This window comes from Haliotis cracherodii, unplaced genomic scaffold (genome assembly GCF_022045235.1).
Source record: "Haliotis cracherodii isolate W230 unplaced genomic scaffold, xgHalCrac1.p SCAF_2, whole genome shotgun sequence".
Lineage (NCBI taxonomy): Eukaryota > Metazoa > Mollusca > Gastropoda > Lepetellida > Haliotidae > Haliotis > Haliotis cracherodii.
The window spans coordinates 53,694,738-53,719,491 of NW_027266275.1; the positions used below are offsets into that span (position 1 = coordinate 53,694,738).

The 24,754-nt window shown below is 39.7% G+C and overlaps 2 protein-coding genes across 2 annotated transcripts; one reads left to right on the top strand and one right to left on the bottom strand.

Annotated features, from left to right (window-relative positions):
- Positions 1-395: 395 nt before the first annotated feature.
- LOC139468231 (BRCA1-associated ATM activator 1-like) lies at positions 396-12,241 on the bottom strand. The gene is made up of 10 exons (XM_071250065.1): positions 11,988-12,241; positions 11,445-11,714; positions 9,488-9,884; positions 7,784-7,897; positions 5,734-5,917; positions 4,005-4,161; positions 3,201-3,283; positions 2,300-2,489; positions 1,576-1,748; positions 396-1,160 (listed from the first exon to the last, which is right to left on the bottom strand). Exons 1-10 carry the CDS (start codon positions 12,178-12,180, stop codon positions 450-452), a joined length of 2,472 nt encoding a protein of 823 aa, XP_071106166.1. The 5' UTR covers positions 12,181-12,241; the 3' UTR covers positions 396-449.
- A 59-nt stretch (positions 12,242-12,300) lies between these two features.
- On the top strand, positions 12,301-24,717 carry LOC139468233 (cytochrome b-c1 complex subunit 2, mitochondrial-like). The gene is made up of 14 exons (XM_071250067.1): positions 12,301-12,410; positions 14,090-14,164; positions 16,377-16,526; positions 16,900-16,964; positions 17,326-17,382; positions 17,932-18,056; positions 18,560-18,657; positions 19,166-19,319; positions 20,040-20,103; positions 21,886-22,024; positions 22,313-22,393; positions 23,125-23,198; positions 23,641-23,794; positions 24,486-24,717. Exons 1-14 carry the CDS (start codon positions 12,369-12,371, stop codon positions 24,573-24,575), a joined length of 1,368 nt encoding a protein of 455 aa, XP_071106168.1. The 5' UTR covers positions 12,301-12,368; the 3' UTR covers positions 24,576-24,717.
- The last annotated feature ends 37 nt before the right edge of the window (positions 24,718-24,754 follow it).

Here is a 24,754-nt window from a genome sequence, read left to right on the forward strand (position 1 = left end):
TCATACAAAAGACAATCAGATGGGTCTCAAAACTTCGGATCCAGGTTGGAATAGGTCTTCAGCAACCCTTGTTGATGTAAAAGGCGATTATGCTTGTCATAGGAGGTGGCTTACGAGCTTGGGTGGTCAGACTCGCTGACTTGGTTGATGCATGTCATTGCATCCCAATTGCTTGGATCGACGCTCAGGATGTCAATCACTAGATTGTCTGGTCCAGACTCGATTATTTACAGACCACTGTCATATAGCTGGAATATTGCTGAGTGCGGCGTTAAACAACAAACAAACTCAAACCTTCGGCTTGTCTGCCTGACAAGCTAACTGACTGAGCTACATCCTCAGTGGACAGTGCATTTCTTAATAAGGGTTGAGAAATAACATTAAGTATTGATTCCTAAAATTAGAGAAAATGTTATTTACAAATAACAAAAATATTTACAGTTTTTGCTTCAGTAACAGTCAACAAATTTGTCATCTTCAATGTCCTTGTCTTCAGACAAAATGTCCTCCAGAAGAGCAAGAGGGTTTTTGCTGTACTCATCAGCACTCCCCGACAATACAGACAACTTTAGTTCAATGTCAGTGTCTCTTAAGAGTTGAAGAAAAGTTGTCAGCCTAGCTGTACTTAATTCTGGTTCAGAGTTAACAGGATGGCTGCCATTGGTTTCATCACCATTTTCAACTTTCAATTTCTTGAGCTTATTTTCATCAACATCATCATTGATTTTTCCTTTAAGATTCTTCAGTATTTTGTAAGATTTTTCCTGAACATGGTTGTCATAGTCCTCAGTGCCTGATATGACGGCTTCACAAAAACCTGTCTGACTCAGCACAAAGAGATCATGTGTCAATGTGCTGCCATTATCAAGCTTTCTCTTTGTGCCACTTGGTAAAAGATTGACAACATAATCAGGAACATCTGAAGGAAGACTCTTTATCTCCTGATCACAGACATATTGCCAGAAATCTAGAGTATTTGCCTTCACTTCCCAGTCAAAGTCTGCCATTGCTTGGACCATAGATGAGAATATTTCCCTGACAACTGGTTCAGGTATACTTCTGCTAGAGTGAATGGCTTGTAGGCTTGAAACAGCAGCCCTGCGGGGGAAGGCTTCACTGTCTGTCTTTATGATCTCCGTTAACTTGTGAACAATGTCCGCCTGCAACAAAATGATTTCTGATGATTGAAACAAAAGAAAAAGGTTGACAATAAATGATACATGCTAACATGTCTACCTTGAGTTTGACCAAGTTGAATAACATCAGCATCTGAAGGTGATACTTCTGGAGGAGCAATTGGTTGAAGATGCAGCCTCCTCTGAGTGGGATACCCCAGGAACCTGTACACCTGATGGGCCAACTACTAGAATGGTTTGTCTGTACAGATTACTTATTGGTCTCCCAACAGAGGTCCATCAGCATAATACACAACATGAAAGCATATTTTATCTGCTTCCAAAAATAAGACTTCTTAAACACCATACACTATACAAATTGACAACCCAATTTGTCAAAGTACACCAATCATAAATTCTGTTCATGATTTTCAGCCATAGTTTAACAAGAAACGCTCACCTCTGTTTGTTTGAGCTGAGACAAGAAGGCATCACAGAGTTGTGGCGCCATGACAACTGTAGCAATAAGCCTGATGGCGCTGGCTCGGACGTAGCTGTCGCTGTCTGACACACACTGCCAGGCCGACCCCAAGATGTGGCTGGATGACAGAAGAGCCCCAGCAGCAGGAATATCTGTGTCATTGAATACAATGTTGAATATAGTGCAGAAACTTTACAGAAATTAACTACCATGTCACATGCAGCTGAAATGCCTTTACACTAAATTGAGGAAAATGCTGATCAATTTAACTGTTAAAATTGACCACAGTCAGTCTGACACATGCAGTTTCTGTTAAATTGAATCTAAATATTGCTTTTCATATGACATGCTGAGGAAATTTGGGCTTTCAGATCAGATCAGGAATGACCATTTTTCAGGTCAATCTGACCAGCAAAAATCTTTTTCGTCATATCCCCGTGGGGACTGTTTCAGATAAGATTCTTAGAAACGCATGCTATCTAGAAACCTAAAACAAGGATTGGGTGCTTCCAGTGTCAGACACGAATGTTTGTGGGTCCTTACATCCTGGCGGCATGGAATGATATTTAGAAGAAAGGCCTGTGTTACAGGCTGTTGTGATTTAGTGGGAATATTGTTCACAACAGTGAAAACAACATGAACAACATCCACTCACTCCCTTATGGTCATGTCCTATAGAAGTGTCAAAGTGATGTCTACTTACTGTGTAGGCTGGCAAGTTTGATAACGGCTTCAACAGCAGTGTCTCTGTTCTCCCACTGAGTGCTCACAAGATGCCTGTCCAGCTGACGCACAACCAAGGGGAGATAATTGGTCAGGTGTTCACTTCCATTTGGTGCAGTTGCCAATAACCTCAGTAGAGACAATACACAGTCGAAGCCCTTTTGCTGTAACTGAAACATACCAACTTGCAAGATGTGATGATCGATTTAACAATTGGCAACCAATACATTTCAGGCAGTTTTCTTAAAATTATCTTGGCCCAATCAATTGCTTTTCATAGAAATAAAAACTGAAAATTCCAAATATTTTCTTAACCGGGGTAATCATTTCTATATTATGCGTTAAAGCTCTTCCCTGTACACTATTCTCTCTCTTAAAAAAATTACTGGTATTAGCCAATAGATTCAGTAATCTGTGCACATCTTTATGGTGTCATCTTGTGTCACCTTTTCCTGTTAGTGTTACTGGTAATCATATTAATAGTGTGGTGTGGCTCAGTTCTCACCATCCCCAACACCCACTGCTTTAGTGCATGTAACATGTCCGTGTTCATTAGAAATATTCCTTGTACGCGTTAACGGCAATCTGTACTTGTGAATGTTGTGGAACACGTTTCACACCTCGTCCTGAGACTCGGTAGTTATACACTTCATGGCTACACTGGTTGGTTACAGCTACAGTGGTATAGGCTACAACCTTCAAAGGCAAAGATGAATTGGTTGTCTGATTTAACTCCTGAAGTTATTGTTTTGTTACAGACTAAAAGTTTAGCATGCATATGACTCAAAAATATGCTCTTGACTGTCCTAAAAATATGCAGTTAGTCATGACTCCTCCCAGTTTTCACAGACTAGATGAACCCTGAGATACGATGTTCTTACCGTGTTGTCAGTGAATGTTCCACTTGCAATCTCCATGATGACATCAAGGGCTTTAGTTATCATGGCAACAGGCACAGAGATTCCTGGTAAGGTGAGAAATTGTTTCACAGGTTATCACTGATTCCCATAGATTAACCAGAAACCAGACTAAATCAACCAGCTTAATCACCCTCATTTTGACACCCTTATTCTCTCATTTTGTTGTATTTGTTTGTTGTCCTAATGCAGCACTCATCAATATTCCAGCTATATGACAGCTTGCCAATAAATACACGAATCTGGACCAGACAATCCAGTAAATGTTATTATGAGCAACAATCCACTAAGCCATCAGGATACAATAACACAACCAACCAAGTCAGTGAGGCTGACCACTCAATCCATTGAGTTGCATCTTATGACAAGCATAGGTTCCTAGGGACCAATTCTGACCCCGGAATCATCATGGGGATCTAAAATTATCTCCACATACTCACACTGCATTCAAGAACATTTTACTGATATAGTGATGTTTTGCGTGTGGCTCCGCTTGTACTAGTCCACACTAATGCCGATTTTTTTAATGCTAGCCCGCTGAGATACCATGCCGTAATGTCACATGGAAACCCCACTCCGAGCTGAGCAGTTCTTGCTTTACACCCTTACTGATGAGTACCAGGCACGGTAATAACAAGTACCATTTCTTAACGTCCTTAGGTGTGAAACATCCGGGAATAGAACCACCAATGTGGCAGACACACTACACTACAGAGGCAGTCCCACCAGGAGACTGATTGATTGATTCTACACAGTTCTATAACTTACCAATATTGCAGTGGATTTTGTCCAGTAGACTGAGCTGCAGACGTTTGTTATCCACAACATTCTGTCTGATGTCATTGGACAGATGATCTGCCACAGGCACATCCACTCTCAGATGTGTCAGCTCCAGTAACTCCAGCATCATCTGCAGGTCTCCGTCCTGGAACACCACAACCATTGATAGTCAAATCTGGTGGGGCTCCTCCTTACACAGCAACTCACAGTTATAGCAAAACTATTTTCTTCATAATGAATATGAAAACGAAAGTGTGCTGCAAAACTCAAACTTCAAACTCAGAAATCTAGACTTTTTATGGTGCAATAGTCAAAGCTGTTCCCGAGGGTCATCAAGATTGCCACCTAGTTCCACAGCCCAAATTTTAACATTCAAAACATTCAGACATTGTTTCTACTCATACACTGCATTTCTCCATCATCTGTTCATATGCAGTGTAGCAGTGATGTGTGTTTATCTTTCATACATGGTATGAGGCAGTTTATGTCTTGTGGAAGTCACTCTACTCCTTGCATGAAGATTGTGCAAAACCTCCCACTTCCTTACATTATAGCAATGTGTAGAGCAGGCAAGGTTATGGTACATGTTGCAAATGTTGTCAAGCAGGAACTATTCACATTGTGTGATGTAAGCTGAGCACTCATTGGTCCAAGGTGCTGCCTTCCCTCTCAGTGGAACCAGGCCTTTGCTCTTTTCGTTGGTTAAACAAAGTACATATCGATTGCATTAGAGTATGTTCCCGAAGCAAGAGAGTTTACTTACTATAAAAGTCCAGTTTCCACCCTTGCCGAACTAGGCTTGAATTATGGAGTTATATTTGGCTGGACTAACAAGTTTATGCATAGTCCAATCAAAATCACGCAACGAAATCAACATCTGGTTGTAAACTACTGTGCAGATTTTGGTAGATTGCAGGATTTACAAAGTATGTGTTCCGTCAACATAGCATCAACAGATATTTTGCAAATCTTTTCATGTTTTTAATCAAGGTGCTCTCGTGATTTGATGCACTTCTCGAAGTAAGACACGTTTTTTCACAATATAGATCTTGATTATCGATCCAATCGTCTTCACTCAGAGCTGCCATTTTGTTTAAAGCAAATGAAGTGATATGAGAGGTGAGATCTGACTGGTCAATATGAGGGACATAACTTGTAATAGCCACTGGTGGCGCCCCGATCAAGCCCAGAAATTCCAGCCTAGTTCGGCAAAAGTGGAAACTGGACTTTTAGAGTCAGTTAACTCCCTTGCCTCGGGAAGATGAGTATCGCCTGGTATCTTGCGATACGATTCATATCATATGGACTGACGATACTACTGCTATCACAATACACGACATCAAATAGTAAGAAATTATTGATTGTTATCTCAAATATTTTAACAAAGAAAACCACAAGAACAACACAGTTTCAAATAAAGGGATGGTTGTTAAATTAACAGTCAGTCAGCGCATCCTCAGCTTACAGGGGCCACTACTTCTGCCATTATGGGAGGTAATTTCATCAGTTCCTTTTCTATTTATAGCATATCATGATCTCACAAACTGGCGATTCTAGTATTGTGTGTACCTATCAATGATATCATAAGTATGGGTGAATTATTTCAGCCCTAGGCGGCATGTATTCACAGGTGATGGAGATTTGTAATGCATTGACGATGACCTTCAGTTCAAAATAGCTAGTTCCACATGACATGAGACGTTTTAACAGGGTTTACCTTCAGCGGAAGACAGTCGGTGGTGTGGAGGAGCAGCTGTATACACTGTGCCTTGTTCATCATGGCTTGTCTACATGCCTGGAGCAGGCTGCTGCCCACAGACAGGGGGGGTTCCCCCAGCATGATGCTGTAGGGCAACAACACTATCTCCTGCAGCTCACCACACACAGCCAGCTCCGTGAAACTACCAACACAGAATATAGATGTACCCTGCCAGCTCCGTGAAACTACCAACACAGAATATAGATGTACCCTGCCAGCTCCGTGAAACTACCAACACAGAATATAGATGTACCCTGCCAGCTCCGTGAAACTACCAACACAGAATATAGATGTACCTTGCCAGCTCCGTGAAACTACCAACACAGAATATAGATGTACCCTGCCAGCTCTGTGAAACTACCAACACAGAATATGTCAACAGAAGTACCCTGCCAGCTCTGTGAAACTACCAACACAGAATATAGATGTACCTTGCCAGCTCCGTGAAACTACCAACACAGAATATAGATGTACCCTGCCAGCTCTGTGAAACTACCAACATAGAATATAGATGTACCCTGCCAGCTCCGTGAAACTACCAACATAGAATATAGATGTACCCTGCCAGCTCCGTGAAATTACCAACACAGAATATAGATGTACCCTGCCAGCTCTGTGAAACTACCAACACAGAATATAGATGTACCTTGCCAGCTCCGTGAAACTACCAACATAGAATATAGATGTACCCTGCCAGCTCTGTGAAACTACCAACATAGAATATAGATGTACCTTGCCAGCTCTGTGAAACTACCAACACAGAATATAGATGTACCCTGCCAGCTCTGTGAAACTACCAACACAGAATATAGATGTACCCTGCCAGCTCCGTGAAACTACCAACACAGAATATAGATGTACCGTGCCAGCTCTGTGAAACTACCAACACAGAATATAGATGTACTGTGCCAGCTCCGTGAAACTACCAACACAGAATATAGATGTACCTTGCCAGCTCTGTGAAACTACCAACATAGAATATAGATGTACCTTGCCAGCTCTGTGAAACTACCAACACAGAATATAGATGTACCCTGCCAGCTCTGTGAAACTACCAACACAGAATATAGATGTACCCTGCCAGCTCCGTGAAACTACCAACATAGAATATAGATGTACCGTGCCAGCTCTGTGAAACTACCAACATAGACTATAGATGTACCGTGCCAGCTCCGTAAAACTACCAACATAGAATATAGATGTACCGTGCCAGCCCCGTGAAACTACCAACTCAGAATATAGCAATATTCCCTCTTTATAAGGTGAAGTGAAATTGGGTTTAACGTCGCGTCCAAGATTATTGCACTTATATAGCGATGTGCATACACGTGTGTGTATGGCTGCTTGTACTAGTCTGGATTGATGCCGAATTATAGTGCTAGCTCACAGAGATACCGTGTTGCAGTTTAACATGAATAGGCCACTTAGACACAGTTTACTGACTCCGAGTCGACCAGTCCTTGTTTTAGCCCCTTAATGCCGAGCACCAGACAGGGTAACAACAAGTACCATTTTTTAACGTCTTTTGGTATGGCGCAGCCGGGAATCGAACCGTGGACCTTCCTCTCTCCGGGCTGACGCTCTACCACTAGTCCGAGGAGGCGGTTCTCTCTTTATAAGAGTGTCAGGTCAAAATTATTCAGGACCAGAGTGAGTGAGCGTGGTCTTACACCGCTTTTAGCAATATTCCAGCAATATCACAGCGGTGTACACCAGAAATGGGCCTTGTACCCTTGTGGGGAATCGAACCTGGGTCTTTGGGGTGACAAGCGAACGCTGAACCACTGGGCTACTCCATCTGGACCAGACTATCCAGTGATTGATATTTATGAACAATTCACACCACTGAGGTGTTATGACATGGAATGACTGATAGATTCCAGCATAGATTACGGCAGACCAATTCTAACCTGGAATCCCCAAGTGGTTCAGATATGGTCTGTTTTATTCCCCAGACTATACTATTCACTACAGAGAAGACAGAGAAGCATATCTCATGTCACCGTACCTTTGGTGGATTTTGACAGCTAGCTTGTGATACTTGCAGACGTTTCCCTGCTTTAAGCCATCAATACTGTGATCTAAAAACCTCTTCATGAAATCATCAAGTCTGTAATTTCCTCTGAAATAAAGAAGCCACAATAAACTGATTATTATATTTTCGAATTTGTGCAACAGGAGTCAATTTATTTGTATATTTTCTTTCTTTTGAAACAAACTGTTCAAGGAGTCTGTTAACATAAAGTTCCACACCCGTGAAGAACCAGGTTAGATTAGGTCTTCAGCAACCCATGTTCCAAAGTAGACACAATTTATGGACAACAACTTCTTTAATACTGTAAAGGCGACGTTTCGGAATAGATCCTTATACCGTTGTCATTCAAGACAGTCTTGCTTGACAACGGTATAAGGATCTATACCGAAACGTCGTTAAAGAAGTTGTTGTTCATAAATTGTGTCTACTTTGTCATCTGTGAACTTCTAAGTAATGCCTATCAAACAATTCAACCCAAGTTCCAATAACATTCACATGAATGTTTGGTTGGAATACAAATATGGTCTATATTAATTAAAGAAACAATCTAATCTAATAACTGATTTATTATAACATGAATCAGGTGGGGATCGGGCTGCAACTGTTATATGAACTAATAACTACTAACTCAAATATTTATCTATTTCAGTTATGTGACTCACATTTAAGCACAGGCCCTGGAAACCTCCAATCAAAAACATCAGGACCAAGTAACTTCTAAGGCTAGTGGGTAAATATTGTTCTAAGCAACAGTCTGTAATATTCCAACTGCATCTCCTAAACAGTCAAGTCTGAGTAATGCAACCAGTGGTTGATAGCATGAACAGCAATCCACATAGCTGGGGTACAATGACACACAATCAGCCAGGTGACAAATTGTCATTACACAAGACACAAACCCTTAATGGGATATTTTGGCAAAGACGAGGCATTGTGGATGTTCAAGAACAACCCAGAGTATGTGTCTCAGTACTGGGATTGAAATAAAGCTCAAAGTGCAACTCGAGAAGAGTGAGTGAGTGAGTGAACGAGTGAGGTTTTACACTGCTTTTAGCAATTTTCCAGCAATATAATGGCAGGGGAAACCAGAAATGAGCTTCACTCATTTTACACATGTTGGGAATCGAACCTGGGTCTTTGGTGTGACTAGCAAAAACTTTAACCACTAGGCTACCCGACCGCCCCTGAGGATAATGAGGAAAAAAGGTTGGGGGTTGGGGACTAGGGTCGCATGGGAAACCTGAATCACACTCTCTTTTTTGCCTAGTGTTTGGGATGACACTAAATCAGATTGATCACAAGAGTTGGTCTTTTCGATGGTCTCCGTCCTGAAACACCACAACCATTGATAGTCAAATCTGGAAGGGTTCCTCCTGATTTACATGATTATAGTATCATCCATCATATGTCCATACTTAGTAGTTAATGTGCCAATGAGACCACACAATTCCCATATTAGACATCTCTTACAAATACACACAGGGGTCACTAATCTGGAAGTTTGTTAATCTTGACCATGTTATTATGGAAACAAGATCATCATCCAGTCTGTCATCCCATATATTCTAAATTATTCAATTACACTAAAATATGCAAGTTATTTTTGTAAAAAACCTCTGCAAATTATTTTGACAATGTTCATGGAACTGAGTGGACAAGTGAGATTCTAGATAATACCTTTGCTGACATAAACAGAGGCATTTCATGAGTGCCTCTCCACAAAGAGAACTAGATCCTGATCGTCTTCCAAGGCAGATACGCAGCATATTGTGCACAACTTCCTCATCATAGATTTCTTGTAATAGACCTTCACTGGAGACCAGAATAGACAGGAGGTTCTCAAGGTACAAAGTCAATGGTCTGTCTGGTGAATCTGCTGCCTGTCGTAACTCTCTGTGAATGTCTTCAGACAGGAGGTGGCATATTGCTACTCGGCATCCTGGTTTTCTTTCCTCTGCATCCATTTTGAACTGATTCTGTGTCTTTAATAACATGGTGATCAGTTTCCTAGCTGAGGAGTGTAGAAACAGACTTGTGTCTTCTTGTAAAGACTGGACTGCCTGTTCTACATAATCTGAAATACAATTTCCGAACATATTTGGATTCTTCAGATTGATAATCAATGTGCATACACAATCACATGACCAGAAGACAATTAACATCATCATTCTTACAAAGCTGGAAAGTTTTAACACTATGCTACGAGATAAAGATTGTGTGACCTCACATCAGATGCAGTCATAGTTGACCGTCTCAAGGTCTTAGCAGATACAAACTAGTGATTCCTATATGCATAGGAATTGAGCATGGAGTCCAACAGGGTGCAAAAGACCATGGCTATTTGAATCAGAAAAACTAATTCAGTTTTAGTATGCATGTTACATGTAGGAACTTTCATATTCAGAAGCACTTGAAACAACAATGTTCAGAATGTCTATGTCAGATTTTCTTCACTCAAGGAAATTCCAATAATCCCTATTATAATTGTAAGACTTTAAAATACCTCTATTTAATGTTCTCAGAGTGGTTACTGTGGGGTCCCCATTTTTATTCCTTGGACCCCCCAAAATAATTACTGAAAGTCACAAGGGTTCATAAATTGATGGCCACTTATAAATCCTGTAGCCTGGTACAATTGTCTGACCTCATGGGGATGTTTTTAGGACTACAACATCACAGCATGACTGCAACATTCAGTTCACTCTGACGAGTCGAATGCATGGATGAAACGTGTCAAGTCATAGCCACAATGATCCAAAGGGATTCTATAAACAAACAATACCTGCCTCCATTTTCTAACCGTTATATCATGTCTGTTTAAGTTTATTGAAAATGACCCCAACAAATGCTTCCTGATTGAATGCTTTAGAAGCACCATCCCCTTGCAAGTGTAGTAGTATGTAATTATGTATATATTATCAAGTGTATCTTAATGTCAGCTTCTGTTTGAATCCCTAAGTCTTAGTCCTAGCTCAACCACCAAATCTAAACAGCATCACTATTACAATAGCACAGTCACCCTAGTGCTTGCCTTCTCTATTATTTCTCTGGGTCTATATTGTCTAGCCCCCGCCCCAGCCCCTTAGATTCAGTGACAGGGTGCCTCATGGGACTGGTCAGCTAACATTAACATTTTCACTGGAGTCTGTCTTGGAACAAGTTGTCTTTTCATCGCTGGACATAACTGCAATTGATCAGAGGTTAGTTAATGTTAGTTTTTTGTTCCTCCATGTTGGAGGAAAGCCTGAAGTGAGTGATGCAGGTGCCAGATGTTTACCACTTTGGTGAAACCCACGAGCACAGATATGATGCTTACAAACCTAGAAACATGATCAGGGCGAACCAGGATTTGAACTCACAATCATAGGTTTCAAATCCTTGTTCGCCCTGATCATGTCCCCAAGGGATGTAAGTCTGCAAAGTGAATTGCGGTGCCTTAGACAACTGGGCCACGCGCGCCCGATACATTCACTAAACCACTCCAGTTACACAAGTTCTGTCAAGTTACTAGGACTGCAAACTGCAATAAAATAACATAATTAGTATAAATGCTTTGTCTGACTATGTCATACTGATCTAGCAAACTAAAAACTGTTATGAACAGTGTTTAATTGACACATGATGACTTTTCTACCTTTCTCTTCTGTCAACCATGTCCAACCGTTTGAGGTCCCTGCTACTTGGCTCAAGCTATCGAAGTAGGATGTTCCAATAGATATGTCCTTCCATAGACCTTTGTTACTGATAGTCTCGTACAGATGCCGGGAAACAATTAAACCTTCTTTTTGTGCTTCCTGTCCTGCGAGCTGGAGAGCAAATGTCACAATGCTCGACTCCAAATTGTCAATTTTCTCACATGCCTTTTTAATAAACTGACTTCCGCTTTTGCACTCTGTATCTGAAACTGAATGACAAACAAATTTATGTCTGCATGTTTTCAATTTCACTCAAATCTAGCTCGGTCTAGATAGTAAGTCCCTCATTAAAATGTTAATACATTTACTTTTACACAGTATTTATCTTAACAATATCCAGACATTGTTTCAAAGCTAGACAAAAGCAAATTAAAAACGTTTCTTCTCTTCAATAATTAAATGAAATTTACATGGTATTCAAACTCAGAAAGTTTATATCTGTAATTTTACATAAAAGCATGACAAGACCAAGAAGTTCTAACATTTTTCCTTTAAGATATCCAGGAGTCTTTGCAGGCATGTATCGTCAGCTATTGGTTTCTGTATATCTAAGAAAAAATCAAAGACGTCTGACAATTTTTTTACGAATTGACTATCATTCATTCTGTTTTCTTGGGATGTCGCGTCTTCTACGTTCTTAAAGTAGGTGCCAAGCTCGTCACAGCAATAGCCCATTTGCCGAGCTCCCTTTACTCATGTTACTGGAGGGTAACGATGGTGTCCAGCGCTGGGGAGGAGCTTGTACAGGTGCTCGACAGGAGCAGATAACTCTATTCCAAGGGAGATAAACGTCAAACGATCACGTGACAGCAGCCATTTGCCGGAGCTCCGAACTTGGGGCAAGTCAAGGGCAAGTTAAGACCATGGCAACTCGAGCATCTAGGAGGTTTATGGGGACCCTGAAGGTATCGATGAACGACACACGCTCATATTACTTTTGCATATAATTCTTTCAGATTCTACGACAAACATTCTCAAGTATTCTTAGTTGCAATGAGAATCCGGCTGATGACCGAACGTGTTGTCAGCTTGAAATGTCGCGTTCGATACAAACACGACAAGTGTAATAGTTTCAGTTTGGTTATGAGTGAGAAAGTATTGATATTGATAGAATATGTGGTTTTGAAACGTCTACGTGTGTATGATATTATGTTCACGGTTATGCGTCACCTTTATCAATGACAAACATTAGGTTCTAGGCCTACATCAATCATTCAATGTACATTTTCGAGAAGTGTCGACTACACTATAATTGATAAATATGTTGCATGATCGAAAATGTCAGGACGGACACTAAAAGTATAACATCCTTCATTTTGTGAAGATATTTAGTTTACTTGATGCAGCACTGTCATGCTAACTATTCTGATCTCTCTTGCCTTGCCATGCTTATTATGTTATGCTGACTTGTATGTGTCATATGTGTGCAGCATTTAACCAAAATATGATAAAGAAGGTTACACCAAGCAGGGATAGAAATTAACAGAGCTTACCATATCCTTCATTTTGTAGGGTCCATCACCATCTTTCCCCAAATCATCAGATCCGGGGTAGAATAGGTCTTCACCAACCTATGCTTGCTGTAAAAGGCGAAGTCGATGCTTGTCGTAAGAGGCGACTAACGGGATCGGATGATCATGCTCGCTGACTTGGTTGATGCATGTCATCGATCCCAAATGCGTGGATCTATGCTCATGATATCAGTCACTGGATTGTCTCAATCATTTACAGACCGCTGTCATATAGCTGGAATATTGCTGAGAGCGGCGATAACCAACCAACCAAAAATCATCAGGATATAGACCAATGTGATTGTGTTCCCCAAACAAATTTGTACCAAAAATCTCAGGTGCTTTTGTACACACACACACACACACACACTCACAGAGACACACACACACACACACACACACACACACACACACACACACACACACACACACACACACACACACACACACACACACACACACACACAAATATATCAGTACATATACATGTATATGTACATGTTTACCGCAAACAATAGTCAATGAGAAGAACATATATAATAAAACATTTCATCAAGTTATGATTTGACCATGATGACTTTGAAAGCTTGCATGAGCTTCATCACTTCATTTATTACTAATGCATTGGAACACATTATTTCAATGAGTCTTCCAAAGGCACCTAAGCACAATATAAGCACTAAGCTCCTTTCTACACAGGCAGGCTAAGTCTGGTAGCTGGATACCAGCCCAATTAGCAAAACTTGAATTGATTGTTTTGTTTGGAAAGTGACATCTTGTCACTGTAAAAAGAGGGCATTTCAAATGGTTAAACCTAAGTTAATTGTATTGATAGGAATGTGACAATAATTCTAAATTTAATGTATAGTTTAGAAATTAATGCAAAGAAATTTTGGTTAATAATCCCCAAGATTGTCTATCCCCGCCCTTTAAATAATAAAGTGGTAAATTTGAATATCTCGGAAGGATGCTGAAAGTATGAATGTTATTTTTCCGTTATAGTATTATTACCTTTAACTCATGGTACATACTACATAGTACACTACTACATACCATTATGCACTTCTGTCTAGGGTCGGCTGATGTCAAGCCAGGCTGCCACAGCACAGTCTGAAGCAGGAGTCAGTCTGACCAAGCAAGCACCAAAGGTGAGCAGTCATCTCTCGAGCATTGAATAATGAACTTCAATACAGGACTTTTCTTTCATTAGTTGATATTCTTTCTTGTTGCTGGTGAATCACAACCCTGAATCATTTATTTTTAAATTTCAGATATAATAATGCAAGATTGTAGGGCCAGAATATATCGGCTAGAGGGCACTGTGTAGGTGATGCTGTTTATAGCCAACTGGGAAATACTAGACAATCTGTATAAGCTCGTTGTTGAACAGTTTCTGTTATTATTAATGCATTTTACACCAATACAACTGTATCGTGATACACACGATACAGTTGCTGTAAATCGATATATTGTATTGTGTGCCTTGTATTGCAATACAGTACTGTATCGCCGTATTGTTACACCACTATTAGAGATAATTGGTTGAATGATGATGTCTAATTTCAAATCCATCACAAGTTTAGAGATTGAATCCCAACATGTAATACTACTTATTACACATCTTTGAAACTCTTTCATTAAGAGTCTTTCTGATGTTTCTAGTATCATTAATCTATGTACTGATATGGTGTTTCTTTTCAGTTGCTACGGCATGTACCGTATTTTCTTGAGTATTGTGCACACTTTTTTTCCAAAAACACAGCTGTGTAGAAGGGGGTGCGCATTATACACGAATTATGAGTTTTGATGTTTTTTTCCCCCCATGGAAAGACATTACTGTGAGCACGAAACACCGGAAATACCATGTCAACAAATCCATACTGAATTACACTGTCTGGCTATTAAAAGTGTTCTTTGTATATCTGGACTTATGTTTGGAACTTATTTCATTAATTTTATTCAAAATTCCTTTTAATATTGCTTTTATTAATTTCGGCGAAATCGAAACCGTTATTAACAGCAACCACGGTCAGATTACCGCTATTGACGCCTTGAAACCAACTTGAGTTGACAGAGAATGGATACATATATCATAAATGCCATACTTTGACTCGTTAAAAGTCATATTTTGTTTGACGATTCTATGTCAACATGTAATTCTCACGATCACGTGTGAGTGAGCCTTGACGGTGACTGGTCAGACTGGTTCCATGTAAAAAATAATACCCGGGAATAGCAATCAGCTGCTTCGCTTAGGGTTATTATTATTTTAAATATGTTTAGTAAAGGCTGCATCTAAATTAACAATATATTGGAATATATTATTCCTGATAAAAAAAATAGTTTCAGATACAATTTTTGCCGATCCTTGCATAAAAATTCTGTAAAGTTATATCATTGGGTGTGTCTTGACCGAATCACTGGTCGATTCCAAGAAAACGTGTGTACAGCTGATTGCTGTTTCCGGCTTAGTTTACGAGAAAATACACAAGGTAATCTTAATCCCTGGATATAAAACAATGCCTAGCAGAACAATGAATACTATCCAAACAGTAAATCAACATGTCTGGTGATTTTTTTATCTCAAATACACCCGTTCGTTTACCGGACTTTGCTGAAGGGGTACGGTGTAATTTTTTTCTGCGCTTGGTATTCGATTTTTTTCCTCCAAAATACTGAACCCGCTAGAGGGGGTAGCGCATTATACATGGGTGCACACTATACTCAAGAAAATACGGTATATATCTAAGCTGAAATGTCCAGTCTCAGCTTTGCCCTATGTAAATGTATCTCAAATTCACCCGTTTGTTTGCCGGACTTTGCTGAAGGGGTACAGTGTAATTTTTTTTCTTGTGCTTGGTACCGTATTCTACGTAGTAAGCGCCCAGGGCGCTCTCAAAATTAGAAAAAAGGGGGCTCTTATTAGAATAATATTCTGGTAAAAAAACAACAGAGTTGAAAGATGTATTTCGTGGTTTATGCTGACAGCCTGAAATGTTTATATACGACATATATTTTTCCAGAATTTAATTGCCTGTAATTAAGGGTGCATATATCACACGAGTGCGTATTATACGCGAATAAATAAGTCTTGTGTACATTCATCAATCCGAAGGGGTGCTAATTGGGATTGTTCACTGGTCAATATATTAGCAAATATCGCCGTGGGCGCTTATTAGAGCGGGGCGCTTATTACGTCGAATACGGTATTCGATTTTTTTCTCCAAAATACTGAACCCGCTAGAGGGGGTAGCGCATTATACATGGGTCCGCACTATACTCAAGAAGATACGGTATATATCTAAGCTGAAATGTCCAGTCTCAGCTTTGCCCTATGTAAATGTAATGTTTTACTTTCAGCTGACCAAGTTGCCCAATGGTATGATAGTTGCCTCCCTTGAGAACTACTCCCCACTTTCCAGTGTGGCTGTTGTAGTAAATGCTGGATCAAGATTTGAATCAGGAGATAACCTTGGTGTGACTCACTGCCTCCGAGCTGCTGCAGGCTTGGTATATAAAAGATTTACTTATAACATTACGTTTCCCTATAATTCAAGTACCAAAGCAGAAATCTTTAAGGATCCCAGGGCTCCTCTTATTTTCTAACAGAATTGTGATTTTTCTGTATTTTCTATTACCATGATTACTACCTATGTATCATATTTATAAAATTGAATATGGTCATGTTGTCTATTTTATAAAGTCTATTTTGCAAGAAACTACTTTTACTGCAAATTCAGGTCTTGACAGTAGATGATAATAGCAACTTACACAAAATCTGTGGTGAACAATTACAAACATTCCATTTAAACTTAAACATGTTGAACTGTTATTAGGTTATGTATGTTGCTTACTATATAATTAGGTGTAATTTCCTTTGCAGAGCACACAAAAAGCATCACAGTTTAAAATAACTAGAGGCATTCAACAGATTGGAGGGAACTTAATGTAAGTCAAGTTATCAGTGTCATAGTTTAAGTATGATCAGAGAACCTTTTTAAATAAGATTAAGACGAGATATTAAGCCAGATTGAAATTGCAGAAACATGCTACAGAATTTCCTTGAGGGAAACATATGAATGCATGACCTATCCTGTTAGCCTTGATAATACATAGCATGGTAAAAGTGTGCTATTTTGGAGTGTTATATCAAAATATATATTACTGTATTCGACGTAATAAGCGCCCATGGCAATATTTGCGCTTATTACGTAGAATACAGTACCATCTCTTACATCATTTGATGTAGCCTATTTTCATTTTCTTGTTCGATATACTTATTTTGTTTATACTTAATCAAACATTTCAGGTGCAGTACCTCAAGAGAGTATATGTCATACAGTTCTGACTGCACCAGAGACAATGTGTGAGTCAAACTTTCATAATATTGTGTGCATGTGTTGAGTGTTGTGAATCAGTGGTCTACAGGATGACAATTTGTTGTGCAGAGTCGTGCTTATATTACGTAAGACTCCGCACACAAGGTCAACATTATTACCCTTGTCTATGGATCAGTGTGCACTTGTTTATCATTCTCGTCTCCCTGAGGAGTATGGGACACAAGCTGCCTTCGAGGTGCTAGAAGGTTATCTGACACATTACCATCTCATCCTACTGGGTACTCATTCACTGCTGGGTGAACAGAGGCCCATTTCGAAACAGCCACTTGCCTAAGGAGAACCCACATGTGCTACACATGCTTCAGTTGGGGCAGGACTGAAGTCCGAGAAACACTCAGGAGGGAAGCAGCGGAACGTGGTCACCCATCCAACTATATGTTATGTAACAATACTAAATAAACAAAATCTAAAATATTCCATGAAGTAAGCTTATCAGATATATCTGATGTGTCAGATATGAGTAATAAGAATTTCTTTTGTAATTGATAATAAAGTTGAAAGGATGTTTTTTGCAGAGATGAAGTTGTCGAGCTTTTACGTGAGGTCACTACTGGCCCTTCCTATAAACCATGGGAGCTGTCTGATTTGCAGTCCAAACTTGATTTAGATCTTGCCATCTTGGAAACCCAACCACAAGTCAGTAAGTAGACACATTATCAGATTTGTCACCATCTGTTTCAGGAAAGATGTGGATATAGCTGCTGGACCTGAAATGTTTAATTGTCTGTGTGATAAAACTACATCATGTATGCTACTCAAGTTTGTATACGAATACTAAGATATTTTACATATACATAATATTCAAAGTTAGTGAGTATTTTTAAAATCAATTTTGGCAATATATATCAAGGTGGGTGAAGCTCCAAATGCATTCATGCAATACTCCCATATGAGGACACAAAACAGGACTTGGCCAAGATGGGAGAATGCTTCGACCACTTGGCTACCGCACCACCCCTATACATATTATGAGTATTCATTTTGCTAAATCATAATCAGGGAATGTTTGGCAATGAAATATGAGCATTGTGTTTTATGGAATGTTTGGAACAGAAACTGAATGTGTAAGTAATTGTCTAGAAGTCAACAGCAGTTGTGTTGTACGTGTAATGGTTGATTGAATGTACAATGTACATTTGCCAGGACTGTTTGAGCTCCTCCACCAGGCGGCTTTCAGGAACACACTTGGACGTTCCGTCTATGCCCCCAAGTTCATGGTTGGCAAGTACAGCCCGGAACAGGTTAGTAAACATCCAGGATGTAGGTGGGATCATGAATATTTTTAAGGATATGAAATGAAACATTATGACCAGATTAAGGAACCATGTCTATATGAAGCAGTGATTTTGCTAGAGACAAAATGTATTTGGACAAATCGTGATATTATCAACTTTTGATGTTATATGCTTCTATATCCTTTCATAATTTGAAAAGTACCTTCTTAGGCAGAAATTGGTCAGTGTCCTAAAAAGATTGAACCGCACAGAAACAGCGACCAAGTGATCTGCAGTTATATATACCCTGCAATTACATAGTCTCCAATACAAAATGAGCATCCAAGTACTCTTGAGTAGGTAATTTGAAATTGAGAATTACAGGAACAGATCTAGGTGTTAGTGTAGGTTTACCGAAATGCAAGTCCTATAGAGATATAGAGGATGAAACACTGTAGGTTTGATAGTAACAGGTTATGATTGAAGGACAACAATAGTAAAGGGAGTGACTAATCACCTTGCCTCTGTCTGGCAGCTGCTCCATTATGTGAAGAACTACTTTACTGGTGAGAGGATGGCACTGGTCGGTGCTGGGGTTGACCACGACGTTCTCGTCAACCTGGCCAAGAAGTTCACCCCATTTAGCTCCGCTGGCGCCGCATCAGAACAAGCTCAGTATCATGGAGGAGGTATGCTTGATAATAAATTGTCTTGTGACATGTCAGAGCTCACAAAATGGATATTGATGATAAATAGGTTTCTTTGTTATTTTGAGCAGCCCACATACTATTCCAGCTGTATGATAGCAGCCTGTAAATAATTGAGTCTGGACCAGACATGGTACTGATCGATATAATGAGAAGCTTCTCACATGGTTGGAATATGATGAAATCAACGAAGTCACTGAGCCTGACCACCAATCCATTTATTGTCCCCCGCAGCGCGAAAGCGCGAAGCGGGGGATATAGTATTCACGACCGTCCGTCCGTACGTCCCACTTGTTTGTTGCCGCGATATCTCAAGAACTAAACACTGGATTGTCTTCATATTTAGAACTATGGTGTATATGCAGACTCCGCAGACACCAGTCGGTTTTGGTGACCTTGACCTCATTTTCAAGGTCACAGCAGGCAAATCTGCTTTTGGAGTTGGAAAACGGTGTTGCCGCGATATCTCAAGAACTAAACACTGGATTGTCTTCATATTTGGTACTATGGTGCATATACAGGCGGGGGACATTTCGTCACTTTGTGACAAATACTTGTTTTCTTCATGAGACTAGCATGGTTGATGGGACCATTAGGATTTATGTGGAATTATATGGCTTCCTGGATTTATATGAAAATTGAGGTGTTGATAACTTTATCATGTTCCTGATGCCTGAATCGGTTAACACTTGTGTGTTGCAGGTGAAATCCGTGTGGCCAATGATGGTCCTCTGACATACGCTGCAGTGGCAGTTGAAGGACCAAGGTGAGTGTGTACACTGCATAAACAATCGCTGATCTGGGGATAAAAAATCTGTTTGTTTAGGTCACTGAGTAATGTTTAAAAACCAAATCTTTGTTTTATCATGCTTCACTAAACATGTTAAAGACGTGATAAGATATCATTGGAAGGTAGTCATTGAGTTTGGAAGGTTACGTAATAACTAGCACAGATGGTGGTTCTGATTAGATTTTGTGGTCATGTCAAATATCTTTTGCTTCCTTGAATATTTTTGTCTCAAGGAAAGGCTGAAATTATGTGTTCACTGTGTCATCCAAGATGCTGGATAAAATTGTTTGACAGTTAATTGTACTAGGTTTCCACTTTGATCATCAGTATGTGGGAGATTAAACCAAATATGTTTGAATATAAATTTAAATTTTCACTCTTTAAGTTGGATGCCGCAGTGAGCAATATTCCAGCTCTATCATGTCTGCCTGTACATCTGGAACCGATAAACCAGTGATTGATATGGTGTCGGATATGATCACCAAGCCTGACCACCGCATCTAGTCAGTTGCCTCGTACGCCAAGCATAGGTTAGGGGACCTTTAATGACATTAGAATCACACAGGGTCCTCTTGAAATAGAACTTGACGCAAAATAATGTTGTAAAACTATATACATGAGCTAAAATAATAAATGTTTATTTGTGTGAAAGCTGCCGGCCTAGAAATCAGGGAACGAGAGGGTATGATGTGTTTGTTGTTGCATGAGTGTAATATTGTTGTTGCATGGGTGTAATATTGACTGTTAAGCAGGTCAAAAGAATATTGGGAATTGTTGATATGGACAGACCTTTACATGTGACATGAAGCTATGTTCTATAATGATCAAGCTGTATTGTGTAACTGATAAGGACGTTGTGACAACTGGCATTCTGCATCACTGTTTTTCCTCTCTTTTGGGCGGGGGATGAGGTAGCCTAGTGTTGGCTCATCATGCCAAAAGCCCTTGTTTTGATTCCCGACATGTACAATATATGAATTCTGGTGATATTTCTGGAATATTGCTAATAGAGGCATAAAATCACACGCACTCGCGCCAATTTTCTTACAATGTAAGCATATGGCTCTGTTTTAGATTGACTATGTTGTCATGACAATGTTAAGCTCTAATCATCTTTATGAACCACCCTATGGGTTAGAACTGGTCTTCAGCAACCCATGCGTTTTCTAAAGAGGCGACTAATGTGAATGGACGGGCACTCGTTGGCTTGGTTGATGCATATCATTGCATCCCAATTGCATAGATTGACTGCTCAGTGTCAATCTGTAGATTTTCTGGCCATAGCTCAATTATTTACAGATTGACGTTATTTAGTTGGAATATTGCGGAGTGCTGCAATAAACAACGATCAATCCATCTTTATCAACCTTTTCCTCTACAATTGCAAGGTGTCATGTGCTTATGATGTAAATCTGCTATTGAATTTTAGAAGGATTACAAGGTTGAATGTTGTAATATGAACTAATTATCAAAGTGGTTTATTGGAGTACATATTTCTAAGCAAGTCCCTGTATATACACCAGGCTACTAAGTAGAGGTTAGATCCCAAATGTTGCTAGATATCTTACTGAGATCCATATATATGGCTGGGTCTGCCAGGTCGGTCAGATACTGGTCGAGGGAAGGTGGAGAGTTCTGGAGGCAGGGACATCTTGCCAGGTGTAGATTCGCAGGTTTCTGCCATAGTAGATTGCAAGGAAAGTATGTACCTGTACATACATATAGTAGAAGTCGATAACTGGGTTTTGGTTCTTGCAGCCTAGCTGCCAAGGAGCTGCTTCCTGTGGGTGTGCTTCAGAACATCATGGGCACCGGTCCATTCATCAAGTACAGCCCTAACACCACAGTCTCCAAGCTGGGACAAGCTGTCTCAGGGGCCTGCTCTCAGCCTTTCGCTGTAAGTTGCTTCTTGCTTGGTACATATATTTGTGTTGAATACATGAAATGAAAACTCTACTTTAAAAGACACTATGTTTTTTGTGACTACATGTAGTTTATGCTTGAATCATCCTTAATTCAGTAGTTTACTGTTTACAAAGATCACCAAACGTAGATCAAACTGCTGTTTTTACATACTTTAGGATCTGATATCTGTCCTTTGTGTTGTCACCAATGACTTCTTTTCGTTAGCTCACACTCTATTTAATTATTATTTAATTGTCTATTTATTTATCTTTTCTGACAGGTTACCTGCTTAAATGCCAATTACACAGATGGAGGGCTGTTCGGATTCTCTGCTGTAGCTCAACCAGATGAAATTGGACAGGTAATCTTTGGTGCATGTTTATGGGACTAGTTACTCCTCAGATCTCACCAACATACAGTCTAACACCATTGTGTCGAACTTTCATATTTCGAACTAACAAGTAAAAGCTTGGTTCCTGCGTGTGCCTTCTTTATTCATCATGTTTGGTTGTGTCAAAGCTCAAAGTATTTATGTAGGTCCCTTCAACTTCGACACAACAGTGTTTGACTGTACTAAGAATTATTTTCATCACTTGTTGCACTTAGATGTTTTTTGTGTATTATAGCATAGCAAAGTCTTTAATTTTCATGAAGAAATTATATATATATGTCACTGTTATCAGTAGTAAAATAACTAATCAACCTACTATATTCTGTTTCGGATACAATATTATGTAAACCTTTCATTGTTGTTCTTAGAAATACTAACTATTGGTATGATATTGATATGATATGACCAAGATGGCTTTAGCTGGCCTCATACCAATGTTTTGTGGACGTTGATTCTTCATAAGTGTTTGATTCAACATAGTACATCAACGTCCCTGAATATGTTCTTGATGGGTGGTTGGGTAGCCTATAGTGATTAAAGCATTCGCTCGTCATGCCGAAGACAAGAGGTTCAAGTCCCTACATGTTTGAAACACCTTTCTGGTGTTCCCTGTCGTGATATTGCTGGAATTAATGCTATAAACAGCTTCAAACCACACACACTTGCTATGTTCTTGAGTTTATGTATTTGGCCTGTTCCAGGTATTGAGAGCGGCCTTCAACCAGTTTGCCTCGGTCACCAAAGGTGTCACAGATCAGGAGGTAGCCAGGGCAAAGTAAGTTGTCACTGGTTAACTCATTATTTTGATTGGAGCAAATATCTCTAGAATGTTTTGGAACTGATGACAAGATGGTATGGATGGTGAACTTCTTTATTACAGTTGTAGCTATGTTAGATTCTAACACTGTTATCATTTGCTTGATAATTAATACCATCTTGTCATCAGCTAGGTTCAGTTACACATGCTGTATGCCACTCAAAGATAATGTTTGCAGTTCTCCCATTGCTGTGTACTAGTTTCTGTATATATGGGCAGAATTGACAGATTGACAGAAATAGCGTCTGGAAATATGAATGGTTTTATGGATTTAGGTCAATCTTAGGCCACATGTGACATGTTGAGTCATTTGCCTTTGTTAGGTACTCAACTTTGCAACATAAATGTTTCCTTTGAATTGTTATAATATTACCGGTATTTAAAATGAAACGTCTTACAGGAACCAACTGAAGGCCACAGTGTTGATGGCCAATGAGAGCCAGGCGGGAGTCATGGCTGACCTGGGAGAACAGGCTCTCGGTCACCAACAAATCATACCAGTGGAAGAGGTCACCAGGATGATTGACGCTACCACCACGGCTGATGTAGTTAATGTTAGTACGCTTTTCGGAATAATAGCCCTTCTCCTTAAGTAGCGTTTGTCAATATAGTGACTTGCTCAGATAATCAGTATTAGAAAGCATTACCAGAAATTTGAAACAGAGTAACTTTGTGTGGATTTGTGTAGAATATATCGTAAGTGCTTAAGACTTGTTTATCCTGTGGGGCCCCAGTTCCCCATGCTTGGCATTAAAGACTTGACAAATGGGGACTGGCTGGTTATAATGTGTGACAGTAGTGTATGATAATTGTAATACAGTATATTTTCTTATTTACAAATGCCAAGTGTAGACACTGGGTCCAAATAGGTCCTCAGTCCTTTCTTGTGAAAAGGCCAATTCACTAACAACAAACAGGCTCTGCAATTTGGCTGATTTCATGTCATTGTTCTCAAATGGCATGGATCATTGCTCATGCAGAAGTGTTGGGCTCAGACTCACCAGCTTTATCAGAACTGTAAGGTTGGGTAGTGGGTAAAGCGTTCACTCTTCACGTCGAAGACCTGACATGGGTACAATGTGTGAAGCCCATTTCTGGTGTCCCCTGCTGTGATATTGCTAAAAACAGTGTATAACCATACTCTCACTCAGAATTGAAATCTAACACAGAAGATTGCCATTTGTCACAGAAACACATTATGTGTGATTTGTTCAGTATATTCAGTGTTTGCTTTGTGTTGGACAGGTTGCCAAGAGGATGATCAATGGCAAGCCCTCCATGGCTGCAGTTGGAAATCTGTCTGGAACACCCTATTTGGATGAGCTGTACAAGTAACTCTGTGGAACTTAGGACTTATGTGTGTTAAAGTGTATTGTGCTCGGGATCATCTCGAGTCCTCCATCAAGACAGTTACCAAGCCAACTGCATTGTTATTTATGCAGTCTTTGACAATGTTTTGCAAGACGTTCAACTGTGTAAAATAGTGAAACACAAGTGAATAAATGTTTATGAAA

What these genes read in the sequence shown, in the direction of transcription:
- LOC139468233 (XM_071250067.1), top strand. Translation starts at nt 12,369, where the DNA reads ATGGCAACTCGAGCATCTAGGAGGTTTATGGGGACCCTGAAG. An exon ending in TGACCAAGCAAGCACCAAAG is followed by an intron (nt 14,165 to 16,376) that starts GTGAGCAGTCAT and finishes TTTTACTTTCAG; the next exon opens with CTGACCAAGTTGCCCAATGG. An exon ending in AGCTCAGTATCATGGAGGAG is followed by an intron (nt 19,320 to 20,039) that starts GTATGCTTGATA and finishes TGTGTGTTGCAG; the next exon opens with GTGAAATCCGTGTGGCCAAT.
- LOC139468231 (XM_071250065.1), bottom strand. Translation starts at nt 12,180, where the DNA reads ATGGGCTATTGCTGTGACGAGCTTGGCACCTACTTTAAGAACGTAGAA. An exon ending in GGATATCTTAAAGGAAAAAT is followed by an intron (nt 11,715 to 11,987) that starts GTTAGAACTTCT and finishes TTTGTCATTCAG; the next exon opens with TTTCAGATACAGAGTGCAAA. An exon ending in GAACATTCACTGACAACACG is followed by an intron (nt 2,490 to 3,200) that starts GTAAGAACATCG and finishes GGTATGTTTCAG; the next exon opens with TTACAGCAAAAGGGCTTCGA.